This window comes from Acartia tonsa, chromosome 4, assembly GCF_053477335.1.
Source record: "Acartia tonsa isolate MP-2025a chromosome 4, ASM5347733v1, whole genome shotgun sequence".
Lineage (NCBI taxonomy): Eukaryota > Metazoa > Arthropoda > Copepoda > Calanoida > Acartiidae > Acartia > Acartia tonsa.
Window position 1 is genome coordinate 15,234,810 of NC_137263.1, and position 27,587 is coordinate 15,262,396.

At 33.7% G+C, this 27,587-nt stretch overlaps 4 protein-coding genes across 5 annotated transcripts in view; all 4 read left to right on the forward strand.

Moving 5' to 3' along the window:
• The window catches only part of LOC145316237 (uncharacterized), a 10,932-nt gene extending 7,237 nt beyond the window's left edge, over window positions 1–3,695 (forward strand). The window contains exons 10-13 of the mRNA XM_080156625.1: window positions 119–195; window positions 2,142–2,231; window positions 2,723–2,783; window positions 3,049–3,695. Of these exons, the coding sequence (XP_080012751.1) occupies window positions 119–195; window positions 2,142–2,231; window positions 2,723–2,783; window positions 3,049–3,069 (249 nt within the window). The 3' untranslated portion in view covers window positions 3,070–3,695. The remainder of the gene's footprint in view (window positions 1–118; window positions 196–2,141; window positions 2,232–2,722; window positions 2,784–3,048) is intronic.
• On the forward strand, window positions 3,662–6,530 carry DCTN6-p27 (dynactin subunit 6). The gene is made up of 4 exons (XM_080156627.1): window positions 3,662–3,868; window positions 4,230–4,339; window positions 4,783–4,905; window positions 5,986–6,530. Exons 1-4 carry the CDS (start codon window positions 3,724–3,726, stop codon window positions 6,145–6,147), a joined length of 540 nt encoding a protein of 179 aa, XP_080012753.1. The 5' UTR covers window positions 3,662–3,723; the 3' UTR covers window positions 6,148–6,530.
• Window positions 6,504–18,151, forward strand: LOC145316236 (uncharacterized). 2 transcript variants are annotated; one of them, XM_080156622.1, is made up of 19 exons: window positions 6,504–6,620; window positions 6,908–6,940; window positions 7,316–7,398; window positions 7,819–7,902; window positions 8,383–8,445; window positions 9,139–9,224; window positions 9,729–9,997; window positions 10,182–10,271; window positions 10,755–10,840; window positions 11,112–11,422; window positions 11,572–11,666; window positions 11,864–12,232; window positions 12,532–12,692; window positions 13,202–13,491; window positions 13,660–13,740; window positions 14,142–14,195; window positions 14,484–14,533; window positions 16,012–16,149; window positions 17,390–18,151. In XM_080156622.1, exons 1-19 carry the CDS (start codon window positions 6,573–6,575, stop codon window positions 18,125–18,127), a joined length of 3,129 nt encoding a protein of 1,042 aa, XP_080012748.1. In that variant the 5' UTR covers window positions 6,504–6,572; the 3' UTR covers window positions 18,128–18,151. The 2 variants fall into 2 exon arrangements, with proteins under 2 accessions (XP_080012748.1, XP_080012750.1); XM_080156624.1 differs by having other exon boundaries at window positions 13,666–13,740.
• A 129-nt stretch (window positions 18,152–18,280) lies between these two features.
• LOC145316240 (centrosomal protein of 192 kDa-like) lies at window positions 18,281–24,705 on the forward strand. The gene is made up of 5 exons (XM_080156628.1): window positions 18,281–21,105; window positions 21,562–21,669; window positions 22,130–22,330; window positions 22,665–22,757; window positions 23,470–24,705. Exons 1-5 carry the CDS (start codon window positions 18,352–18,354, stop codon window positions 23,632–23,634), a joined length of 3,321 nt encoding a protein of 1,106 aa, XP_080012754.1. The 5' UTR covers window positions 18,281–18,351; the 3' UTR covers window positions 23,635–24,705.
• Window positions 24,706–27,587: the final 2,882 nt, after the last annotated feature.

The following is a 27,587-nucleotide window of genomic DNA, read 5'->3' on the forward strand; positions in this document are numbered from 1 at the left end:
TCTTCGATACAGACAGACATAAATTCTGTTACTTTTACAAAAGGATACACATAATACTTCTTTTAATTTGTATAAAGACCTTAGTTAAAGAGTAGCTGCTCTAATAGAAATTATTTAGAATGAAGAAACAGATGATGAAGAAGATTGGGACCAATTCATCCCTGTCAGAAAAACTTCAAACAAAGTCAAAACTAGGTTTGTACACAACTATGTTTAGTAGCGAAGCTACTCAATAGTTTACTTTGTCTGTACGTCAGACAGTCATTAACGCTGTGGGAGAAATATAATTTTCTTGGCTGCTATTTAAGATAATCAGCTTAATTTTTAGTGAATATTCCTATTGTATTGTTTTTTTTTCTGCGTGTTGTCAGTTATGCTTTTAAAGACGGAAACTTTATTTTATAAAGGTTTCTCGATTTTCTTCAAATTTCACATAATTTCTCTCTTTTCTCGGATCTACTGCAGTTCACGGTAAAATATTGCTGGTAACGAATATTTCCAAAAATCTATGAATTTTTAAGGCTGCTAGCTGCCAAACGGCTTAACATACAGACCATAGCAGCACACCATTTTAAGCGGCATAAGAAGGCCTTCAAATAATCTGGAATAGCCAAGATCCAATGATGCACGAGGAAAGCTTCACTGAAGAAAAACGCGTAGAATAGGATTTTTCGCGCATTTCTCTGCACTGTGAGATAATTATGCATTATTGATTTATGGCTATTCCAGATTATTTGTAGGCCTTCTTATGCCGCTTAAAACAGTGTGCGGGCATGATCTGTACGTTCAGCCGTTTGGCAGCTAGCAGCCTTTAATTTATAGATTTTTGGAAATATTCGTTACCAGCAATATTTTACCGTGATTTTGTTGATTCTGGAGGGTTGTATCCGCCTTACTGCCGGTCGGTGGTCAGCAAGCAGCTCCAGGTGTAGGACGTCACCAGGCAGATCTCCCCATTTTTAGTGGACAGCTTGACATTTTTTAACTTTGAAATGGAAAATGTTCTTCATGAACTTTCACAAAACTAGAATGACTGGATTCATTACATAAATTTCTCGGAGCTTATAAAATAACATTATTACAATAAATATGATTTACCTCTGGGGGTATATTATATATAGAGCCTGGGATGGTAATTTGAACTCAAACTCTCACTGCGCTCGATTTATTAACAAAAATTAAATCACTTTTGCATTTTGATTTTTTGAAAATAAAAATTTCTTTTTCTTTTTTATAAAGATAATTACCAGAAAATGTATTAAGGGCTGCTATACCAACAATATTCAGGATAAAATCAAAATAACAGCACAATCTAAAATTTAAATAATTACCTAATTACTTTGTTATAAAGCTTATTAATATAATATTTAAAAAACATATTGACTTTTGGTTTCTTTTTACCTTTTTTTAAGTTCCAACAATCTATCACAGCAACAGTAGGTACAATTTTCTAAATATAATACTTTATTGCACGGGCTTATATTTTTTCTTCACTATTTTTTAACAATTTCTTTTTTTAATAAATGTCTGCTTGACAAAAGTATACCTATTAATTATTAGGGCTTTGATCACTTTGAGCAGCTTAACAGTTTATACAATCATTCTAAAAAAATAAATATCTTATACATATGAAGGACTGAATTAAAATTTATGTTTTAAATTGATTTCTGTAACAAAATCTTACTTTGTTTTGATTTCTCCTTGTTTAGCCAGCTGTTTAGAAACGAGGTGGCTCGGAGCTTAAAAAAGTCTTGATGTTTTGTTAAACTTTCTGAAATGGATTTAATTGTTTTATTTAAATTCAAAAAATCTTTTTAAAATGAAAATAATTTTACATGAGTGATGGTTGGCTTCTTGATATTACATTACATTTAACCAGGGGGAATGAACGTTTTCTTTCTTGTTGGATTCTAAAAATAGGGAACATGAATGCTTGTGGCGAAGCCAGCACACGTGAACTGCAGTAGATCCCTTTTCTTAGTTATGAAAACTTAACATCTGCTCTATAACTTTGTCCGTTTGTCCATTCCAAGATTTTTTTTCTGTGCTTCGCTACTTAGGTATTTATGTTGTCATCCTTGTTTATCCTAAATTGCATATGGATCTATTGTGTATAAATCTAATATAATGTATCCTATTAGGAAATATAAATCTTATCCTGATACTGAAACAAAAGATGCAGTTTTTTGTCCAGCAGAATCACATCCTTTATCCCTAGTCAAAACATCCAGGTATGATTATTACCTATTGTACAACATTTGCTTCAAGCGAATATGCCCCAAGAGGCCTCGAGGGTCCCTTGAGGGTGGATAGAATTAATCACCCAACTTTCAATTGTAGTTTTAAAAAGAAAAGTTCAAAAACAATTCTTACCCTCCCCCAAAATAGATATAAACACTCCCAGGACTTTTAAGAAGCTCCCCTGTGAAGGAGAACCATATCGGTTCAGTGGTTAGCGAGATCCTTCGATACACAGAGACAGAGATCCTTTTACTTTACTTTAAGGATTGTATATATTATAATTAAGCGTAAAAGTAATATTTTTGTCCTTTTATTTTGTCTTTTCCACTTATTTCCACATTTATCTTCAATACCGGCAATGTTCTATAGAATCCTAAATGCGCAAGCTCGATTTTTCAGTCGACTGACAATACATGGACATGGACAAACTCTTGCTAATTTTTTTTAAATGAAGAAACTTACATATTTCTAAAATTGTCAGCACTGCAAGAGCAAGCAGCTTGAATCAGAAACCTGCTGAAATTGTTGACTCAGAGGGCAAGGTAATATTTTAATTCAAATATTTACACGCATTTTGAAATAGTGAAAAAATGCCCAAATAATAAATGCTGAAGAAATGTTTTCTATTAAGTGGGGAGAAGGAAAGTAATATTTCGTCATTGCCTTTTATTTTAAAATAGCTATTTGAGCTCATAACTTAACTTAAACATATTAAGTATTAAATGGTGCTAGAGCTGAATATTAATATAATAATATTTTATCAATTCCTATTTTGACAATTCCTATTTTGACAATTTTTATTTTTAGTTTGAAGATGCCGATGAATAATTCTGAAGAATGCGGAGCAATTTTGGTACTTACACCTTGATTATTTACTTTTTTACATACATCTTGATTATATAATTTTGTTACCTTTTTTGTTATTTGTTGTCATTCTAGAAATTTTGTTTTAATTTTCATATATTTTGAAAAGTTTGACTTAATTACCTAAATGTTATGAATTTTAAAAGCTGTTCTCTTGCTCAAACTGTTTTTATATTAGATTAATTTATTTCTTTACAAATTGAGAATATTTTGTTGGTCTTATAATTCGGAATAGCAATCCCAATCCGTTTCAAAACGCCGCGGATTGCAATCCCCATTTAAAAATAGTTATTTAATATTATAAGTAAATTAAGAGTATATATATATATATTTACCATGTTAAAATTAAGTAATAAGCATTTAATAATTGATATTAACCTTCAAGCATATCATAAAACCTTTCTCAATATAAATATAACACTATTTAAATCATATTAACTAAACTTCTCACTAATGTATTAGATTCTAAGATGTTTAAAATTAATCCAACTTTATAAAACTGTGTTATTATTGTTAAACCTATATCTAATGTTATACTAACACTGTTATCTTTAGGCTGTTATTAAATTATCATAGCAATTATTTTCAGAGTCATGCAAAATTACTGTTGATAAAAAAATGAGCTCTAAATATAATATAAAGATCGCCCCCGGGGCCATAGTTTGTAATGAATGCGAGTTGAAGGGAGATATCACCATTGGAACGAAAACTGTTATCCATCCCAAGGCAAAAATAATCGCCGAGTCTGGTCCTATTATTATAGGTAAGGTTTTTTTTCTGGAAACTTATTTATGGGAACATTATGAACAAATTTCTCTGCTAAAAGGAGAGGGGGGGGGGTCGATGAAAAAAAAGTGTACTGAAAAAATCAGCTGATACTAAAATCAAGAAAAATCTGACCTGAAACACCAAATATATGGGGAAATATTTGAAAAATCAGTAAAAAGCCACTTGTTCTCTCATCTATAGACACCAAAAAATCTTTAGAATGATGGGAAATTTAATTGGTGGGGTGGGGGGTGGGATGAAAGATTTTTTTCAGCAGTAAAATATGCATCCTTGTTGATCTTTTTTCCGTTTTGGGAATATAATGCTAAAACACAACTCAATATTTATTTTTTAAGGGGAGAATAATCTGATAGAAGAACAATGTGAAATTTTAAACATAGATCCTTCACCTACAAACAATCAAAATGAATCTGTCATGATCATTGGAAATAACAATATTTTTGAGGTAGGTGATTCTTACATTTTCATTGACCATAAGGGGACTATGCACAAACAAGAGCATTTAATCTTACAACAGTAATGTCGAGATTTAGGGTCTAAATTGTTTAAATTAGAGAAAAGACAAAAAAACGAGTAATTCTCTTAAAGTTGTATGTTTGAATGTAGTCAAATGTTCTTAAGTAAAAGTGTTCTTATTTATAACCAAATGTCCATAATTAAAAACAGTTTTACTTAATAAGATCATTTGACTACAACCCAACTTTACGAAATTACGCGAAAAATGACCCTGTCTCTTAAAGTTTTGGTTTAAAATGCCCGAAATGCCTTGTCGACTTTAATGAGTGTAGTACAAATTTACTTAAAGAAATATACCTAATCAAATTGTATGAGAGGAAAAAGAGCATTGACTAAAATCTCTGGTTTTGTTCCAACTAAAATAATTTTCAGGTTGGAAGTGAGGTGAATTGTCTGAAGATAGGAGACAACAACATAGTAGAAGCTAAAAGTTATTTAGGAAGACAGGCAAACCTTTCCAATGGATGTATCATAGGGGCTGGATGTAAAATAAATACAGGAAAATATTATTTTACTAAGAATGAAGTTCAATTGTTAGCAGTGGAGTTGATTGTGTCCGACAGTTTAATCACTAAAGAATGGATTCTTTACAAAACTTCCACCACCATTTAATAGACTAAATCTCCTAATCTTACGCTCGCAAAAACACTTGCAGCAGAAGGGGGAGGATTTAAGATACTATCCCTAATGACCGTACATCTTAGACATCCTAGATAGTTAAAAATCAGGGGTGTATATTCTGCACAAGATTCATTTTTTTCCCCCGGCTACAAAATTTTTATTCCCCCCCCCCCCCTAGTTTTTTCTCACCAAGTAGGGGAGAAAATGGAAAAATATTTAAAGATCTCTATATTTATTTATTTTATCCCTCCTGCCACACATTTGTTTATTTTTTTTTCACCAAGAAGGGGGGGGGGGAAATGGAAGAAAATGTTTTCAGTTTTCTTAATGTTTACATTTTTTTCCCTCCAACCACTTATTTTTTATCCCCCCCCCCCCCCCCCCCCCCGAGCAGGGGATCCCATGTAGAATATATTATACACCCCTGTTAAAAATTCAAATATAGCTTCATATAAATAGATATTAAAATCTGAAATGAAATGTTAATCAAAATATTAAATAAAATACCGGAATTTATCGTTATTTATCATACTTTTCATACAAATTACCTACTCAAATCTACGAGAAAAGAAATATGTTTTACTTTTCAAAATCTTGATAAAGATGGACATTTTTTGCGTATTTTCCGTGAAGTTGTGTCTAAGTTTTTTTTGTCGAATGCGCTTATTACATCAAACTGTTCCTAATTTTGAATAAATGTATATATTATACAGGGTGACCACGGTGTACTATATGTACTATATGTTCTATATAGTCAAAGTTTTGTACTATATGGTACTATATGACAAACTAGGTACTATATGTACTATATCATATATAAAATGGTCAAAACTAAGAATAGTTTAGCTTAATGGCTTAATTTGACTAAACGATAACTCATAACTTTTAGGAAAATGCGCGAAAAAATTACCCTCTTATTCGGTCAAGATTATTTTGAAATAACATTATTGAATGACAGAAGAGACTATGGAAGAGAACATTGTTGTATATGGTGGAGATTGTAAAAGAAGAAAAGGATTAGACAAACCTGTGCCCCAACATCTACAAATTGATTTCCTATGTAAAGTGCTCCCAAATTATCATCATTTGAAAAAATCTAGCAAGAAACCTGCTTAAAGTTATCTGTGATCGTAATATAACCATTAACCAAATAATTTTGTATTGTTTTTATGTATACAGGGATTGGTAAATAGACTTTTGATGCACATTTTTTCAGTTCTAAGGTTTAAAGTTTAGAATTGATTTTTTAAAACCAATCAATCAAAAGCATATTCTTTGGCAAAATTATCAATCTCTTTTTCATGATATACTTTTTAATTGTAATTTAAACACTGTAACATCACTTGTATGTATTCATCTTAATTGCTTTGAAAATATCGTTTTGCATTTTTACAAAATATCTACGTCTTTTATAAATGGGCCAGGATTTTTGTATTAATTTGATTTCATAATCAAATTTAAGCCCTTAATGTAGGAAAATTTTTACTGTTTACAGAAAAGAATGAATTAAGCCTGGCTAGATTTGTGCTTAAAAATACAGGATGGCTCAAGAAAAGGGAAAATCCTCACCACGGTTTCAAAACCTGAGGGTAAGAGTTTTTTTCCACGTATGGCTTCGAAACCGAATAATATCCGCTGGAATGGAAACGGTTCTCAGTCATACCGAAAAATGATGATAGTTTTATACAAAGGTTAGGATTGGAGTGGAAGTGAATTGTAAAACACACTACCCCCTCAAGTTTACAAGCTCGTTATTAATTTTATATTATTAGTTAGTAGTTTATTAGAGGGGGGGGGGGGGGGGGTATAAATTTATCGCTCACTGTCTTAACCCTTTTGATCCATATAAAAACTTAACTATCTTAATTTTGTTTAGGATTTCTCATCAGTCCTCAAAAATCTTGATTTGGTAAGACATTTATTAACTTACTTCTATAAAAACGAGGAATTACGTGTTTTAGGGTAGTGAAGATGATAAGCTGATGTAATTTTAGATATAAAGAATAGTAAATTGTAATTCAGTTTTACTATGATAATATCAAAGATGTAAGAAATGCAATTTTGTTATATTCCACATAACGCTGATCGTTTACTATTTAATAACTTTGTCAGTTCTACCAAAATGCTCTAGCTCTTTTGTCAAAATATACGTTGACCGTACGTTTGTTAGAATATTTAGATGTTTTTTCATTATTTGTTTTAGACTTATGTGCTTCGATTTTTATGGATTTTTGTTCCAAAAATTTTTGACATTCTGAACCCACGACAAACATGATTTATTTAGAATGATGGCAGTGAATTTAATAGTTTGGGTAGAAACAACTTTTCCGGGTCCCAAGCTTCTCCAAGTCCAACTAAGTCCACAAGGTAAAATTTTTTCCAGTATGGCTTTGAAACCGATTAATTTCTGCTGGATTAGAACCAGTTCTCAGTCATACTAAAAAATCATTTATAGTATAGTATTACAGACAATTTTACATTAATTTTAAAATAAAAATCATTAAATTAAAACCAGTTTAGTTGGCCCTGGCCTTCGACTCCTCTGATTTAAATTTCACAATTTGTCATTCTAATATCCGTGGAAAGCTGTCTATAATACAATGTGATAAATAACTATTTAATAGGCTGATTAATCTTTCTTTTGTTGCTTGATATTTTTAATTAAGCAACAAAATTCAAGCTTCGTATTTTAGTTACGTAAGAAATTACTACGATTTTTTATTCTTATTTTGACGTAGAAAATGTACTATTATAATTTTTTTTTCCTTAAACTTGTTTTTATGTTAGATCTTCCCTTGGTTTGTTGCCTCCCGGAGCTCTGGAGAACATATCCATTGTAGATTCTGTAGATGGATCCATTCATTTTCCTAAGTAAGTTTCTATTAGTTTATTATACTTTTCCTCTCATTATAAAGTCTCCAAAAAAAATTTTAAAAGTTTTCTCAACCTATTGCCCTATATGACTAAACATTTTTCTTGGTTATTTCACGTATTATACGTAGATTTAACAGGATGTCTTTTTGTCTTTCTGTGTGTAACGAAGGAACTTGCTAACCGCTGAACCGATATAGTTCTCCTTTGCAATGAAGCTTCTCATGGGATCAAGAGAGGTTTTATCTCTTTTGGGGAGGATACCGCCACCCTTTCAAGAAAAATTGCCCCTAGAAAAAAATACGCCCACACCCTCCCCACAAAAAAAAACAGTGCATGGATATATGGAATTATTTTGTATATAATCTTCAAAAAATTATATACTAGTAAACTAACAATAAAGTACTGTTCTATCTAACTTATGATAGTGTCTTAATGTGATTTTATGTTATAAATTCATTAATGAGTGTTAATATTTAGAATGTCACCAAATGATATGGATGGCAATAGTGAAAATATCCCTCCCAAGTTCTTTAAACCCAGGTAATATGTTTATGATATTAATTTGAATAGATTTACATTTGTACGAACGAGAGGAAGTTATGTTAAGCCCCTTTCAGTAGTAATTTTAGATATTTCTTAGTGAATTACGTGATTTTTTTTTTAATTTAGCTAAATGAACTAAAAAATTAAGGTGCACAATGAAAAATTGGCATATGATATATTTATAAAAAGAGATGATAATTTTTAATCATTAAATAAATAGTATGATAAATGTACTTCTGTCTTTTATAGCATTCAAGGATTTTATTGTCGTGATCTTTTAAATACACCTTGAACTCAACAAAACATTTGATATCACTTTGACAGAAATCACTTATAAATTATTTTTTTCCATAAAACCGTGGCGAAACTTTATTTTGTTGATAAAACTGTATTTAAAAGAAAACTAGAATATCCATTAAAATAAATTTCAACATTAATGCTCAAAGGTGCTGAACATCACTTATTCTCGTTCGTGTATCGTCTCCTTTTGTAATACATTTAATTAAATCACTTGGTCGAAATAACACTTTTAAAAAATCCTGTGATTTTTGCATGTTTATTAGGTAATTCTATCTTATTTTTATGCCTATTGAAAGTCTGTACATAATGGGACAGTAACCTTTTTTTCATCAAATTGTATATGTAGGTATGGTTTTTTATGAAAAGTGAAAACTTTTATTTATTTTATAGATTTGAAATAGAATCTGGTATCTTGGATGAGGATGGAGAAACAGATCTGGAAAATTTTCTTGATGATAAGGATATTAAACAGCTAGGTAAACTTTTATAATTTTCCCTCTTAGTAATAGTTACTACAGCAATCCTTTATCATAAAGTAACGGTCTGTAATTTGTATGTATAGTATTCAATATCTTATAAACAGCTAAACAGATCGCTTAAGAATTTTTTAGAAGGTTTAGTATTAAAAATGGCCATTTAGAAGACAGTGTTCATGTGATAATGTTTGTTTTGTCTTGCTTGTGAATGATAAACTTGTAATAGTTATTTATCGCATCGTATTACAGACAGCTTTCCGGATATTAAAATAAAAATTATAAGATTTAAACCAGCTTTGTCAGCACCGAGGGAACAAATGCCCGGGCTAACAAAACTTTTTAATTTTACGATTTTTATTTTAACATTCGTAGAGAATTGTTTGTAATACAATGCTATATAGTATACATGATTTTTCAGTATGGCTGAGAATCGGGTCTAATTCAGCATATTTTGATCGGTTTCGTAGCCAGACTAAAAAATGAATTTAAAAAAAAATTATATAGATGATATGTACACTCCAGCTACCACCAGCGATTCAGATTCAGATGTGATGTCAACCTGCAGTGGAAAGGAAACAGTTGTCAACCATGAAGGAAAGGCGGCCTCCAAAATTGTGAAACAGCCGCCAGGACCTGTTGGGGCAAGCCTTGGCCTAATCAGATCTGGGGCTATGTTGGGTGCTGTGAAAGAAAATGCGGGTGTGAACTATGGGAGTTCCTCAGATGAGCTGGCTGTGCCTTTAGAGAGAACATATAATTCTCCTGTTGATAAGGTAATTAAAATTTCATTATTTGTACGACAAAAGATGAAAAAGTATAAGGATCGTAATATACCTACTTAATAAATGTTTCTTTCTGGGACTTAAGACAATAACAGATATGTAGATTTTTTTATAATTACATTTCCCTAATAAAATGCAGACAGTCTCAATAATATTTTAACTTTTCATAACTTAGGATGGGTTTGCACGACCATTGCCTCCTGGGGACTGTACAACCCCCCGCGCTGCCCTTAGACCAAGGCCCTGTATTAATACTTCTACTCAGGTTAGATTTAAGTGATTTCAAATCATGTGAATAGATAGTTCTTTATTACATTAAAAAAAAGTAAATCAACATTTGTAGGTATGCCCTTATTCATTTTAAAGGGTGTGATAATTGACGAATATTTATTAGAAGTGCAAGCTACTCTATAGTAAAGGTTGGTCCGTCCGTTCCAATAAGTTAACAAAAAAGAGGGGGCAAATAAGATATATGTACTTACCAGTGTCTGCAAAGTTAGCATATAGGTGCTCCCTATTTATAGGGGCAGGGATTGACAGGAAAATAGCCTAAAACCATAATGGGTAATAATCAAATTTGTTCAGTAGCCAAATTTTAACCACAGACAGAAAACCTTACTAGGATATCGTCGAGTCAAGACTAACCAATCTAGGACAATGCGGACTTTCGTCTAGTCTTTTTTTCATTTAAATAAAAACAAATCTTGTTTCAATGTATTTATAAAAATATCAATTTGTGAATTTGTAGGGTATCCCAGCATCATTATTCCTTCCTAATGACAGTCACAATGTAACAAGACAAGAAGTAGAGCATACTCCATCGCTGCCCCCAAGGTATTCTAAACTTTCTATACGAAAGGTACATTTATTAAGAATATGTAGGTAATTTGGAGAAGTTATATATTCCTCCAAAAAGATTCCTACATATTTTTATAATTAAGAATTTAGTTTGTGGTCCACTTTTAGTTGAAGTTGAATTACCAAATAATTTTTGAGATAGGCGTTTTTTGAGATGACCCATTTTCCTTACTCTTTGCAAAAATCCTTTTCCAAACATCTTTTTTTCCATAAAAAACACAGAATTTTATAATAAGTGTTTGTTAAGGGCTCCCACCGGATGGGGATCATTTTTGGATAAAAGTTCCAACATGCCAGCCTCCAATCAACAATCATTCAACTGTTCTGGCTTTCCTTGGGAACAGCTTGTCCCAAAAGATGCGGGAAACACCAGCGTACCTGGTATGGACCAAGAGAAAGCTTCTCCTGGGCAAAATCAATCGCTAGGTGGTACAGGCATGAATATGAGCAAAGCAGCGGAGACAAGTGTTGCTCTAGAGACCAGCTGTATGGGGCCTCTGGATCCAAGTTTCTACTCGGGCAAGATTTCGGCCAGGTCAACTTCATTAGGACCCTCAGGTGAATACTATTTTTAAATTTTTAGGTTACAATTATTAAAAGCTATAAAAATCTTGTAGTTTATTGAAAAGTAAATAATGACAGCTATTATGTACATAAAAAATAAAACACCTAGGTATAATTTTCATGAATTTCTAAATTAATTTTAGGTGAAATAGGTGACAGAACTTTGGATGATAACTTCAGTGATTTCTCGAAGCCAGCTAGTTTTAGATCTTCTTATTCTTCTAATTATACAACTCAGGTTAAATACAATTTTTGTCTATACTTTTTGCCTTTAATGAAGCAGTCTTAGCTTTTTGAATTTATTTATCATATGTTGGTTTGATTTGTAAATCAATCTCCATATCCAATTTCAAATGGGTTGAGGCCTAATCTAACAGTCATTGTATTTTTGTGTAGTTGAATTATCACTATCATTCAACTGTTGAATGTATTTAGGATGAAAGTATTGTGCACAGCGGCTTTCCACCAATAATGTCTGTCAGCGGACAACCATTCTCTGCCTCCCTCCAGCACAGCGGACAACCATTCTCTGCGTCCCTACAGCAGAAAAACCCATTTGACAATCCTTCTCTAAGGCAGTCGGGCAGTTCTGTTTCTGGAGGCTTTGATAATCCATTCCAGACTAGCAAGTCAAGCGCTTTATACAATCCATTTGATGTAGACAAGCACAACATGAGCAGTCAGCCTGTAGATGAAGAGTTCCGTGAGATGGATGCCAGCTATAATATGGAGGATTTTCTTGCCGCTGAGGAGGCTGAGTGTCTGCAGAAACATAATTTTATTCAAGAGGAAGATATGGATAAGGTTAATTTTTAAGATTTATAAAAGAAATTATGTCTTATTGTTATTATCTTGGAGCTTGTGTGGGTGTGTATGTTTATATGTGTGGTTGGGTAATCGTAGTTTCTTTAACGAGCTTTGAATCTGATTTTAAATTTAGGAAGTGGCAAAATTATATAGGCTTCTAATGTATTCAAAAGAATTTATTTTTAATCTTAATATAGGTTTCATTTAATAATATCGTTTGTTATTTTGGGCTACTTGGCGATCAAGCCTCTGCGTCCCACTCCACCATTATTTATTTTAGAATTATGTTTTTTTAGGATTCTGGAGATACCTCCATGATGTCTGGAGTATCAGATAAAAGTATTGTCCTGCGCAACAATGGACTCTGGGCTGGCAATACAAGTCAAGTCAACCTGGACAAGCTTAGAGAAGAGACCAGGCTATCAAGAGATGAATATTTTAGATTAAAATCTTCAAGGTAGCAGTTTTGTAAAGGGGTAGTTACATGAAGTGCACTTAACTAGTTTGGATTCTTAGAGAAGTGAACTTTAACATATATAATTTTGTACTACATTGAATAACAAACAATTAGGCACCAATATAATAGTCGTCATACTGATTTTCTGAGAAAATAAGAGTCGTTGCATATATCACAATAATATGATTTTCAAGTCTTTAAAAACTACGTAGTAGAAAATTGAAATTCTAACATGCCCTATAGATGTAGTTTAAACAACTGAAAAGTAAAAAATATGCGGTTCACTAAATTCAAGCTTAAATGCACTTCGTGCAACTCTGATATTAATTCAAGATATAGGTATCTAAATATCCAATATTTTTTCTGTGCTTATGTTGAAACTTAACTGAAATAAAATAAAAATTCTTCTTAAAGTAGTGTTTACAAATGTAATAGCCATTTATAAAAGTAATGGGAAACAATATTAAACCCCGGAAATGGACCGTAACAAAAGGATTCTTGAAATTTAGACTTGGCTGTCTGGAGGGCTCCATGACCGAGGTTGACCGTCCTGACTTTGGATTCCTGCACAAGATCCGGTCTCCAGAACACAAACCATCTCCTCTGCTGGATGAATCCTGCAGTGATTCATCATCCAACAGGAATACCTACAATGTTGCCACCCCGACCTTTGATACTCCTGAAGTTGCTAGTGGAGGGATGGATGACAATGAATGTGAACTGCCTCCCCAGTATTTTAATATTTCTGGTTCCAGCAACAACAGTGCACATCGTAAACCATCATTAACGGATGGACAAGGTAAATCTTTTTACTTCTATCTAAGGGAATTTTCCTTTATTAACAATTTTTTCCTTAAAAACCCATGAGATATACAACCAAAAAAAAGCATGCAATAGAAAGACTTAGGTACCACTACCTATCGTTTATTTTTAACTTATAAGAATCTAAAATAGCTATTTAATTTAGAAACAGTGCCCAGTTCTGCTGACAGCTCTTATTTACACTCTGGAGATAGTACCAAAACTTTAACATCTATGAATAGTTCAGGTAAATAACCTTTGAGATTAAAATTATTAGTTGAAAAGTTTTGACACTGCGACCAAACTTAATTGAGATTTCATATAAGCACCAAAAGTCTTAATGCCATCTTTATGAGATTTTTTTAAATATCACCAAACGACAACCAACCTCTTTGATTGTATAAGCTTTGTTTTGAAGTTCTAATATAAATAAATATCCCTGATTAATGGCTAGGGAATTCTCCCCTACTCTTCCTTTTGATATAAAGAACCAGAGACTGCTGGAGTTTGTACCATTTATAGCTTCACGACTATGACGTAGTTTGTCCCGGACTTGAATGCAACAACTTCTTGAAACCTACAAATTAGGTTTCACAAATGAAATGCCATTTTAAAAGAATTATACATTGTAGAATTATATATTTTTAGATCTACAATTTAAAGATCTGGCTCAAAGACTGGAGGCTTTGACAGAAGATAGCGGTAAGTTTAATTTAATCTGAAATACCTTTACCTATTATTTGTGACTTTATGAATAATTTATTGCGGCTACTCGCCTAATAGGAGGGGAAGTTTAACCTTCTATTTTACCTGTTCATAAGATCTTCCGTTACTAACGTTTAGTTCAAGGAGCGACAAAAGTAACTTAAATTAAAGATTAAAACACTACCACTTCTTAATACCTATTTAAATGAAATAAAAATTCTGTACATATCAGAAGTTTTATCTAGTAAATTAGATATATACTTTACATATGTATTATTGCTTTAGGTGGACCAAATGTAAGTTACCCTGATGTAGTTGAAGCAAGTATTAATCAGGTACCATTTTAAGGGGGGGGGGTAATGCAACCATCTCGTAGTAAGTGAGCAAATGGCACTTAGAATTTGAATTTCGATCTGAAATTTTGCATGAGTATTCCTTGGTAGGTCTATTTTCCCTAAATCGAACAAAATGTTGAAAAAGTAACGGCTAACAGCTCAGCCGGTTTTTTTTTGCTATTTTTAGGGCAAATTTATAAATTATGTAGGAATCAACTTTTTGAAACATATATTTGCTTTAAATCACGTGAAATGATACAAAAACAACATTTTTAGATTTCTAGTACCAGCAACTAGCGGCTAGAACCGTTTGAAAACGTTTTGGAGCAGCAAAGAGTATTATGTGGAAATAGGTTTCGTGATGATTTGCTTTCAAAATAGTTTAAAAATGGCTAAACGGTTGAGCCGTTAGTCGTTACTTTTCCAACTTTTTGTTCAATTTAGGGAAAATAGACCTACCAACCAAGGATTACTCATGCAAAATTTCAGATCAAAATTCAAATTCTTAGTGCCATTTGCTCACTGATTACGAGATGGTTGCATTAACCCCCCCCCCCCCCCCACCCCCCCTTACTAATATCATCTTTTTTATTCAAGCCAGTTTATTGAATTTTTAACAGTGTTTTTGTTTTCTTATTTGTGAATTTTCCTTTAAAATAGGTATAATGGCCATTTTTCATTCCTTTGACACATTTAATACAAAGTACTATTAAAAATTACCTACTTTATCCTTATAATAAAGTAACAGGATGTTTGTGTGTCTGTGTGTTTGTGTGTTTGTATGTTTTGTAGTGAAGGATCTCGCTAACCGCTGAACCGATCGGGTTCTCCTTAACAGGGTAGCTTCTCATAGGTCCCGGGAAGGTTTATAACTATTTTCTTGGGGGAGTGGACACACCCAACCCCCCTAAAAATGAAAAATCCCCCCCCCCCAAAAAAAATATTTTTTGAATTTTTTAACTAAAATTAAAAATGAGGGGGGGGGGCACCCCCCCTCAAAAAAAAATCGACTCTCCTCAAGTGCCCCTAGAGGCCTCTAGGGGCGTAGCCGCTAGTATTAATAAAAGAAATACCTATGTAATAGATAAAAAGTTGAAACATTAAAAACGAATTCTATAAATCTTTGCTTTCCCCGCTCCTTTGTTGTTCTTTTTAAATTGATTTTAATGATTTTTTGTTTAATATTATAGTTTGCAATTATTAGATCATTTAACACAAATATTTTGTTCATTAGTTTGTTAAAACCCTTTTTTTTGTATTTCTTTATTTCTTACTAGCGGCTACGCCTTTAGGGGCAGTTTCTATTGGAAGCGTGGTAGTGGTAACCTCTCCAAATTAGTTACATAACCTTTCCAGGGCCATTAAGAAGCTACATTATTAAGGAGAACCATATCGGCTCAGCGGTTAGCTAGATCCTTCGGTAAAGACAGACAGACACACAGAGACCCTGTTACTTTATTTTAAGGATTCATTTTCAGAGCCGCGAATTTGAGAAGTCGCTGTCATCCTTTGTGGACGGAGAAATAAACTTGTCGACCATAAGTCGAGCTTTGTCCGATGCAAATGTCAGCTTGGATCCTCAACAATTTGTCAATCTTATCAAGAATACTTTTACGGTTAGTCTTTTTAGTAGCGAAGCTACTCTATAATTCACAATGTCCGTCCGTCCGTCTGTCCGTCCGTCATGAAACAGAATAGGGGAAACGTGATTTTCTCGGCTCCTATTAAAGGTAGACAGCTGAAATTTTTTGACAACAGTCCCATTATTAAGGAGCACAATTAACTATAAAACAACAAGGGCGGTCGGACCGCTTTTTGGCAGGTTTTAGGCTATTTTTGTATTTTTCACATCTTTCTCCATATCTTCATTGTTTATGGTCCGATTTTAAAATTTTTTTCAGTTATTGATATCAAAATTAAATTTCCTGTCGTTTACAGTAAACAATCATGACGGCCAAACTGCCATTTTGCAGGTTTTAGGCTATTTTTGTATTTTTCACATTTCCACCATATCTTCAGTGTTTATGGTCCAATTTTCAAAATTTTTCAGTTATTGATATAAGAATTAAATTTCCCGTCGTTTAAAGAAAACGACCATGACTGCCAGACTGCCTGTTTGCAGGTTTTAGGCTATTTTTGTATTTTTTCACATTATTCTCCATATCTTCAGTGTTTATGGTCCGATTTTCCAAAAATTTTTTCAGTTATAGATATCAAAATTAAATTTCCCGTCGTTTAAAGAAAACAACCACGGCGGTCAGACTGCCTTTTATCAGGTTTTAGGCTATTTTTATATGTTTAACACGTTTTCCCATATATTTGATGTTTTTGGTCCAATTTTCAAACTTTTTTGGGATATCAGTATCAAAAAAATTTTTCCCATTGTTATGAGAATCTTTTATGTAATCTACTTTGACCGTCGTCATCTTTAAAAATAAAACAAGGTTTCGTGTTTATTTTCTCCAATAAATCTATTCTTGTTTTTAATAAATACACTTTAAATCTACTTTTACGTATTTCCATCCACGATTTTTTGTGCTTCGCTACTTATGGATGTTGTCATCCTTGTTTTTAGTATTATCCGAACATATAAAGTTACGTTTTTTTTGTGAAGCTTAAGGTCTAATGAGCCGATTGAGTTTTCTTTTGTAGGCAAGATTCACATAGCCCATGTAATGGTTTTAGGCCATTCTATTTTCAGATTAAAGTCATGGGATTATTTCTTCAAACCTTGATAAACAACACATAAAGAAAGGGTTTAAATTCATTCAGACGTTAAACTGCCGCGCTTTTTACATAAGATAAATAATTTTTTTTCTGTATATCTGTTCTTTGAATATTTTTTTCTATTTTCAGGCTCAGAAAAGATCCCAAGTTGAAACAAAGGGTGGAAGTAAGAATGAGGATAAAACTCCTGTTCCCAGCCCATTTGTGGATTCATCAACCAAAGCACCCGTTACAGCTGGACAACCTGCCAAGGACGAAGCTATTACAGCAACTCCCAAAACCAGCGCAGCAAATGATTCATTGAACTATAAAGCAAGACGAAATATTGCTGAAAATAAACCTCAATCCCCAACTACTGATATGATCACAGAATCTATCAGAAAAAATATCAAACCTTTATCATCAGGGTCTAAGCAGCCTAGTTCAGTAAGTGCCCCTGTAACCCCAAGGGATACTCCAGTCCCTCCATTATCCAAGTCCTCCTCAGTGCCTTACAGTATAGAATCCTCTGGCAGGCGCAGAAATCCTTCAGGATCAAAGCACAGTTCCCCCAAAAAATCCCCGAAAAAGGTTGTAATCAGAACTGTTACTCCCCAGGGACTCGAGGACCTACTGGAGTCAGGTGACCACACCCCCAGCATGTGTGTCACACACAGAAAGCACCTACAGACCTCCACCCCATACCATCCAAATCTAAACCTGTCCAGCGTAATAATGGATAATTTGGTGACCGGTGACAAATCTATTTCACCATTTGTAAATCCAGATTTGTCCATAAACGCGGCAAATCTTGATGTTAGTTTGGTCAGCCCTGATCTCTATTCATCTATTCAGGAAAGATATATTTATGTTATGATAGTACATTAGGTACTGAAAAACAAAAAAAAATAGTTTAACTATAACAAATATTAATCATTATAATGCATTCTGAGATTATTTCAGTTGTTTTTAAAATACAATTTAAGGTTAATAAAACCAAATATTTTTCTTGAGTAGTTTATATAATAGTTATTAGAATATTTTTTTGAAATTAATATAGATATATTTTGTACGCGCAGAAAGGTGTAGGTGGACTGCCTCCAGTGAAGCACATGACTCCAACCACCGCCAGCGGCTATACAGAGGTCCAGGTCGGGTCTGACTCCCTCCATCACAGCTCAGTACTGCACATGAGCGACAGTTTCAACATTGACCAAGTTCTGAGTTCTCACTGTTGGCAGGTGTTGAAAATTCCAGTGGTACATGCGGCCATGCAGCAGTTTAAAGCGGTTATGAAAATAACCAGCATCTGGATTGGCAGTGTGGAGATACCTCCAGAATACTGGAACCAAATTCTCAGCATGTCCAGTACAGAGTCAGTCATTAATATAGGACCCGCAACGGATGTTCTGGAACTACGTGTTTTTGCCAGAAGAGAAGGAGCTTTTGCCATAAACCTTGGTCTCATTTCGCCTGGCGGTCACACTAGTTCAGGTATTGTCAGATTCCAAATTGAAGAGCCCATTTTGCGACTGTTGACGCGCAACGGCCACACTGTGGATTTTGGAACAGTTGTCCACAAGGCATCATCAAGTGCCCAGGTTATGCTGGTCAACGGTGGAAGTGCAAATCTTAATCTTTCATTAGAAATTATATCTGACTCGGACTTGTTTTCGTTCAGCGAAGACAAAGCTGAAAAAACTACACAATTTGTTATTCCGGGATGTGCTAAAACATCGGTCCAGGGAGAAGGAATAATGAAAGAGCTAAAAATTTGGGCAATTACCAACACAATTAATAAGAAGCATGTGGAGCCCTGTGTTTACACTGGTCAGCTAGAAATCAAGCTGGGTGCCAAAGACAGTAAAGTTGTCTTGGGCAAAGTACAGATCATACTCCGAGTTTGTTTCTCTGGCCTGGTGATGAAACCTTCAAATATGTTGGAGTTTACCTGTGGCGAAGGAAAGAAATGTTCTCAGAGGCTGGAAATAACTTGCGAAGGAAACCAACCTCTTGATGTCGAGGCTAGTATGGAAACTAATACCAAAGGAACATTTATTTTTGACAAGAAATTTAAGGTTTTCCCGGGGGTGTCAAAGTTTCTAGCAATTGAATTTGTGTCACGGCCTGGATACACTGGAAACGACAGCTCTAACCTGAATTTGAAAATGTTGCCTGGCGGAATATCCTACAAGGTTGAGATACGTACAAAGGTGTTAAGCAAGCAGCAAGAAAGCATATTTGCAACAAATGCTAGTCCAGGACTTAAGCTTGGACTTCTGGCAGCTGAAGAAAGTATTGACAGATTTCCTGTGGATGCAAATAAAAATTTGATGAATTGGTTTGCTGTTGCTGTGGGCGAACAGGAAGCACAACAAATTAGCCTTAGAAATTATTACAATTTTCCGGTCACCCTGAACGTCATGATTCGTGATACAGATGAATTTTATTTGAAGGAAGCCACAGAATCTGATACAAACACAATGCTTTCTTTTAAACCTCATGAAACTAAAACTTGCGCAGTTGTCTATCGTCCCAAAACCACGAAGCCAGTCAAAGGCAAGCTCGTGTTGAAACCTGCTAATATTAAAATTGGTGGCAAAATTTTCAAGGCAAGCATTACATTGCAGGGACACCCTGGTGCAGCCGCTATCAAGCTCATTGACTTGAAATCTACGGACGAGGCAAAATTTTTCCTAGACATAGATCAGGAGCCACCCGTTAGCAGACAATTCAAAATAGAAAACTCTGGCACTGCAACGGGCTTCGTTAAAATTGTTTGTCTGGAAACCATGAGTCATTCAGAAGATTCAAGTGTTACTATTTCTCCAAGCGAATTTTTGCTGAAAAGTGGCGACTCTAAGCTAATCTACCTGACTTTTGGTGCTGAATACACATCACTGGAGGCCAACCTAGCCATATTTTGTGGTACAGAACTTGTGAGACATGTGTACACCCGTGCTAGAAAGTTACCTGGAAGTGTACGATTATCTGGCAGTCGGGCTTTGCTAGGTCTAGATTTTACCAAACCAATTGGTGATGGTGATGACCAAGACAATATTACCTTTACTGGTGACATCACTTTTGAAGATGCAAGTCATTTCTATAACAAGAGTCAAAAGCTTCAAGTCAGAGTGAGCCTCAAGGAAAAACAGGCGGATTTTCATTCACTGGGAGTGGAAGAGACAATGAGCGCAAGCAGGTTAGAAACAACCGCAATGGCGGCAATTGGGAATGTAAAGAACAAGTGGGATCAACTTACAGCTAGTCCACCCACTCCCGACTGTTCAACAATTTCAAGAATTCTTCATATTTTGCCACAAAATCTGAGTTTAACCGCTGGAACCGAATCTATTGTTAAGATAATAAACAAGAGCTCCGATACTCTACATTGGGATTTAAACTGGCCAGCAGAGATGCTGGACTGCTCGCCGCCTGCCGGTCAGTTGGCAAGAGGAGGTCAGGCAATTATACTTGTGTCCGCTAAAGCCGACGCGGCTGTGGGAGCCCAAGGGTGGCGGGGCCGAGTGGAGGTGTTCAGCGAACAAACCGTAGATTACATAAATGTTGTGATGAAACCAAAGACCGTCAATATTAAATGCTTATTAGAGGCAAGTCCGTCAGTTCTTGACTTTGGTCTTGTTTCCCAAGGCAACAACGAGAAGAAGGTGTTGAGCTTGACCAACAAATCACAGGAGGCAATGGTGCAGTGGAAAGCTTTTCCAAATGGCAGTGACATATTTGAGTTGTCCCAGTATGCTGGCATTCTAAATCCTACTCAAACGGTTAACCTGGCAGTTTCATTCAAACCTGCGCACGCTGGGCCTGTTTCAGCTGTTGTCGACATCATCAGTCAGATTGTCAAGGTACGTTAATTACTTTTTACTTTACTTATTTTTTTTAAGTTTTACTGCAAAAATCTAGGATGTCTATCGATCTCCCTTACCATTGCACTTGACTTTTTGTGTTGGGTTCTTTTTTTTCTAAGGGTGATTTTTCTTAAGAGGGTGGTGGTACATTCCCTATAATTGTAAACCTTCCGAGGACCTAAGAGAAGATACACTGTAAACAAGAACAATATCGGTTAAGTGGTTCTTCAGTACACACAGACAGACTTACATTACATCAAAATGATATGAGCGAAGCAAGGTTTTGGCTATTTTTTACCTGTCACCATAAAAAAAATATAGCTATCCACTAAGTGTTCCAGGGAAGACAAAATTATGAAAGACACGGAGAAATTTAATGAATTTTAAAAGTAGACAATATTGATATTTCCCAACCTTAATCTCTGAATATTTTACAACTTATTGTTATTTTAGGGTTCACTAAAAGAAGGTGGTGAAAGTCAATATTTGACAACAAGTGTGGAGATGAAGGGTGTTGCTGTCGCCCCAATACAACTTGAAGGACAAAACAATGTGGTTAAGGTTTCTATTTTTCTTCATACCAGCAGTTTCGTGCTAGCATCTAGAGGCTTATTTAAATTTTGGGCTGTGTTTCAGTATATACCAATCTTGGCATCTTTGAAAGCTTCCATGAAATACAGAGCCCCATTGGTCCAACCACTTCATAGATCTTTTGGTTTTAACAAAAAAAATTAACTTACTGCATAATTGAAATGAGATTTATTCATTTTTAACCTGCAAATGTTAAAGTTATATTTAATTTTAATTAAAGTTTGATAACAAATTGGGACAACCATGAAGCAAACTTTGCCTTGAATAAAAAATATAATATTTTAGGCTTAGCCCTAATTAGCTTTAAGAGAAATAAAGTGATATACCCAAGAGAAATATTTTGAAATAAAATATTATAATAAAAACTTTTAACATTTATAGGCTGCATCAGTACATATGCTTCTCTCTTACGTTTGTTTATTTTTATTAGGTCAAATCTGTGGCAGCAGCTGAAGCCGGCACCATAAATCCTAAATTAAAAGAACCTGCAACTGTGTCAGTGCCAGTAAACGGTGGCCCCAAACAGGTTGACGAAAGCCGCCAGCAACGCCAGGCCAAGGCTGTACTGAGTTTGGAGTCTGACAGTATCAGCTTTGGTTCTGTACCTGTTGGAAGAAGCCAAATTTCCAAGGTAAAAACGCATGCTATGAATATCTGATGTTTTTCCCCATTTTTTTTTAAATCTACCAGTGATAATTTAAAAGTTAAGGATTTCTTACTGTTTTCCTTATTAACTAGCTAACATTAATCATGCTTTATAGAATAAAATACGTAATTGAAAGATATCAGTAGGATGTACGTGTGTCTGTCTGAAACAAATTTACATATCTTTTTCTTTTTTCTTTTGATTTAAATTATTCAAATATTTGCTTGTGTTTCAGATAACATTTTTTTCAAAACGGCATCAGTTCTCTTAAATACTAATCTTGTTACTTTAAGTGTATTCAATTTAATGATATTTTAAGGTGACAGTGAAGAACAAAACCGGCCAGTCCCAAATGATTTATTTATCCCTAGAACCTGGATCTCCATTCATTATTATTCATGATAAAGTTGAGGTTAGTAACATACCATTGCTCGGCAGCCGCATGTAAGCCTCAGGGTTATCAACCTATCAAATATGGCAATCTATCTTTAAAAAATTCAAAGCATAAATTTAAGGTTTAGTCGCGGCTTCCGAGCCCTGTTACATCCTATTCAAATTATATGTAGTTAGATTCGTAAAGGTAAGAAAAACAAGGAAGAAAGCTATCATAATGTTTAGACAAGAGTATATAGATAACTTGCTAAATACAGGGTGCCAAAACGTTCTATAATCATATTTCAAAAATCATATCTATTAATGGACCATATGACCCCAAAGTTTAAAAAGAAATTTCTTAAGCAGACAAACACCTTTGTTTATTTTTTGTATTCAAGTAATATGGATATAATTTATAGAAAACCAACTTTATCCCAAGGATTTCAACTATTCATGGCCAAATTAATATAGGTTTTGTCATGTGCTTCACGCTATACTAGGATATAAATTTTAACACGATTTGATTTACACAAGAAAAGCTTTATCTTAAGAAATGTGGCTATTTATAGCTGACTCATTATTCGAATGAAATGAAAAACTTATGCCTTTTTCTAACAAAATCTGAACACAATTCCACCAATGAAATGTCTGGAATGTACTTTCACTTTTCTCTAATTTGTTTATTTAGAGAGCACGTCTTTAGTTAAATTTAGTTTTAGGATAGATAAATAAATTTGTATTACTTTCAGATGAAAAGTCAGAGCTTCTCCAAAATACCCGTGTACTTCCGTCCAACCTGTAGTGGCAGGTTCGGAGCCCACCTGAAGATCAGCTCCGATACTGGCTGGAGCACATTGGCCACTCTCCATGGTACAGGGGTCATTGCTGAAGAGACTGCGGCACTGAATGTTTGAGACTTTTGGTGCACAGCACTGAGGCAGCTTCTCACTTGGAATAGAGAAAACTTACAGATCATTTTCAATGCATGATTTTAAACGAAAACCTTTTTGTTAATTTTGTTGATAATTTTATTCAGAACCGTGTGATAGAGGGGTGTCAAATTATACCCCATTAAACTAGATATTAGGAAGAATTGTTTTCCCCTTTTTCAAACCCACAATACTTTACATTCCTCGATGAGAAACGCTGTGCTCGCCACTGCTTTAATATTTTATTGATTTTCCCGTCCACGAAGTATCTTAAATATAGCCATTAGACATTAATTTGTCCTAAAAAGAATATTACCTTACACACTTTCCCTCATCAATTTGCTCTAACTATTTGTAGTACTCCTAAGTTTTCTTCATATGCATAATTTTATAGAAAAATGTATTTATTAAATGTATTGTATTTAAAACTAGTTTTACTATCAATCTAATTTGTAAGTTTATAAATTAACACTTCTTTATACTAAAATATTCTAGTTTAAAGGGATAAGGGAGGTAAAATCTAGGCTTTTAATCAGAAATATATATTGGACCTTCATACTAAAATTATAGTAAATTGGATGTTAATAAATAAAGCCGGTCTCAATAGTAGTGGGGAAGAAACAGTTCCTGTTTAATTAAACGGACATTGTCCCCTCTCTCTGCAAAGAATTCACATTTTAAAATCCTAGGTTAAACTTCCCTTATCTCTGAATTGGATCACGAAGTAACCAATACGCTTATAATAAATTAAAATATTGGATCTTGTGCAGTTCACGGTAAAATGGTCAAACAGCTGAACATACGTAGATGTCATACCAGCACATTTAATCATTTAGCCTTGATAGTTCATAGATTTTTTGGAGATAATCGTTGGCAGGAACATTGAACATTGTTCCGTGAACTGCACTAGATCCAAAATATTTTCTACTATGATCTCTGCGCCACCAGTTAACATATAATACGCTTATAATATTATGTTTTGATTCAGCGACACTGTAGTTGTACATTTTATATTTTAATAATTTTATACCTAGATAATAAATATTTAATGAACAATTATGAAGCGTTCAATGTACTTTTTATAAAAAAAAAAGCTTTTCCTTAGTTATGGTTCGTATGTCTGCTTGATGATCTTTAAAGTATTTTGAAGGCCTAATAATTCTGTAATCTATGTACACTACCCCGTCCCGTTTAAGAAAAATTTGGTAAAATTTTTGCCCCCTGCCATAATATGGTTGATTTTTGCAAAATAATGACCCATACAAAATAGTTTTTCTGTAATGTAATAGGGTTGGGCCGGATTGGATAGATGCAGATATCTGGCTGATTTATAATGCCGGATATCAAGTATTCAGGTTTATATTGACACACTATAATTGAAATTTTGTAAACATCTTTAAAATTGAGATGGAACAAAAGCTTTAAAAACGATCTTTTTGCAGATTTTAAAAAGTTTGTACCATCTCAATTTTAAAGATTTTCACAAAATTTCAATTCTAGTGTGTCAATATAAACCTGAATACCGGATATCCATCCAGCATTATAAATCATCCGGATATCTGTATCCGTCCAATCCGGCCCAACCCAATTATTAATGTATGAAATTTGGCAATTTTTACTTTGGAAAATTACTTGCTGCACCTTTGTCCTTTATATGTTACTAGCGGCTTCGCCCCTAGCGTCTAGGGGCTTTGCCCCAAGAGGTGATCAAATTTTGGCGAAATTCATAAAGGACCAAGGAAATCTTCATAAAAAAAAACCAAAAAGGAGCAATTCTCCTGCAAAAAAAAGGACCTAGGAAATCTCCTGCAAAAAAAAGAAAAAAAGAAAAAAAAAGAAAAAAAAAAGAAAAAAAAAGAAGAAAAAGAAAAAAAAAGAAATAAATAAAATTGGGGGGGAATTCTTTCATTTTTTGGGGGGTTGGGGGTGTCCTACTCCCAAAGAAAATAGCTTAAAACCACCACAGGACCAATAGGTATACCCTGAAGAGTAGAATCCAATCGGTTCAGTGGTAACTGAGATCTTAAGCTTCGGACGGACGGACGGACAGACATCATTCTACTTTGTATTATAGATAATTGAGACTGCCTCCATTTTTTTTTGTAAAATTCAGTTTTATAACTACACACTAGAATTGAAACTTTTTTTTAAAAATTTAAATTAAGATGGTACAAGAGCTTTAAAAACAGGTCTTTTTGAAAATTTTAAAAACTTTGCAGTGCTTGTACCATCGCAAATTTTGCATTACAGAAAAACTATTTTGCATGGGTCATTATTTTGCATAAATCAACCATATTATGGCTAGGTGCAAAAGTTTTAACAAAATTTTTCTAAACCGGGATGGGGTAACGACACCAAAGCGTCTTTTAGGCCATTTTTCAACTGTTGATTTACAAAAAATGAATTTAGCAGGGTTTGCAATCCGAATTCATAATCCGCACAATTTTTGGCCAATTTTGGAATCCGTTTTTAATAGCGGATTCTGATTCTTAACTGGTAGGCTAAAATTAGCGTCTTGAGTTTTTTAATTCTTGTCATTATCCATCATTATATATAATATCTTTTAAAGGGAGTGTGAACGTAAAAATTTCTCATCTGATTATCAAATCTTAACATTTTCTAAGCACATTTCACTACACTGATCAACCAAAAACGTCCTATTAACAAAAATATCCAGGAATAATGCCTTGATTTTATGGTATTTTGGGAGGGAAAAAGGAAAAAATAGGGAAAATCTGAACATTTTTACTTCTTATAATGTTTGTAGGGATATTTAACGTGTCATATATAGTTGAAACAATTTACTTACTGTTAAGGATTTATTTTATGCTATAAAATTGCCAATTAGTTTTTTTATAACGTAGTAATTAGGTAATAAAGACCTATTTTAAATTCGTATTATTGACAAAAAAATACCTCACTGTCTACAAAGGGTTGAATCTCATAGGTTATTTAAAATAATAATATCCTTTTTTATTGTGTTGGACAATAAATAACCCACTTTGGAGAATTAGTTTACACTTTTATCAGACTGTTCATAAAAAAATATTGCGTCTTTATTTTTTACAAATTTGTAATTAAAGGTGGGCGAGAGATGGGCCATCTAAAGTTAATTAAATAATAATAAAAAACCTGTTACTGGCTTTGTTATTGTATTTGGTTTTCAATAAAAAATATTGCTTATTTTATCAATTTCTAAGTAACTATACATTGTTTTAAAGCAAGGATTATGTTAAAAGTCAGCTTAACCGTTAGGAAAAATCTAGAACTATGTGAAAAAGTTTAATTTTAGCTATAATGGGAGAAAAAAGCAATTTAATGCATATTTGATAAAATACGGAAAATTTCTTCCTTTCCCTGTACCTTATAAAAATCGTCGGAAAAAGCCGTTTTTTAAGCAAACAAAAGCGCGTTTTGCTCAATCTGTAAGATATTATGAATGAGATGATGTTAAGATTTGATATTAAATTGAGAAGAATTTACGTTCACAGTCCCTTTAAAATCTGTTTCGATTCTCGGAAGTGAATTACAGAAAACACCAAGAACATCAATTTTTAGGACAAGCACTTATTTTTTTTAGTCTTTTAAAATATTGCTAGAATTCGAATCCGCCATTTTTTTGGACGGATTCTTGTACCGGTCCAATAATTTGACGGATTGCCATCACTAGAATTTAGACAGTAATTTGTTCCGTTACGTAGTTGTCCTGTTTCCATGATTTTTAATTTTTCTATTTTAAATCAATTTATTATTACTTGAATGTTGCATTATATTTTCATTTACTCTGATAAAGTGAAGCTCGCAGCTGGCTAAAATAACGAGCCATCCCCTCTTCTCCTAATGGAAGAACCTTGACCAATATATTAAGTCCATGATATTAGATAGCTTATTTGACGACAAATTTTTCCCTCAATATATCCATGTATATTCTGCATCCA

What these genes read in the sequence shown, in the direction of transcription:
- LOC145316236 (XM_080156622.1), top strand. Translation starts at nt 6,573, where the DNA reads ATGGCTCAAGAAAAGGGAAAATCCTCACCACGGTTTCAAAACCTGAGG. An exon ending in CTTCTAATTATACAACTCAG is followed by an intron (nt 11,667 to 11,863) that starts GTTAAATACAAT and finishes GAATGTATTTAG; the next exon opens with GATGAAAGTATTGTGCACAG. An exon ending in TTATCAAGAATACTTTTACG is followed by an intron (nt 16,150 to 17,389) that starts GTTAGTCTTTTT and finishes TTCTATTTTCAG; the next exon opens with GCTCAGAAAAGATCCCAAGT.
- DCTN6-p27 (XM_080156627.1), top strand. Translation starts at nt 3,724, where the DNA reads ATGAGCTCTAAATATAATATAAAGATCGCCCCCGGGGCCATAGTTTGT. An exon ending in GTCTGGTCCTATTATTATAG is followed by an intron (nt 3,869 to 4,229) that starts GTAAGGTTTTTT and finishes TTATTTTTTAAG; the next exon opens with GGGAGAATAATCTGATAGAA. An exon ending in GAAATAACAATATTTTTGAG is followed by an intron (nt 4,340 to 4,782) that starts GTAGGTGATTCT and finishes AATAATTTTCAG; the next exon opens with GTTGGAAGTGAGGTGAATTG.
- LOC145316240 (XM_080156628.1), top strand. Translation starts at nt 18,352, where the DNA reads ATGACTCCAACCACCGCCAGCGGCTATACAGAGGTCCAGGTCGGGTCT. An exon ending in TCATCAGTCAGATTGTCAAG is followed by an intron (nt 21,106 to 21,561) that starts GTACGTTAATTA and finishes TTGTTATTTTAG; the next exon opens with GGTTCACTAAAAGAAGGTGG. An exon ending in GACAAAACAATGTGGTTAAG is followed by an intron (nt 21,670 to 22,129) that starts GTTTCTATTTTT and finishes TATTTTTATTAG; the next exon opens with GTCAAATCTGTGGCAGCAGC.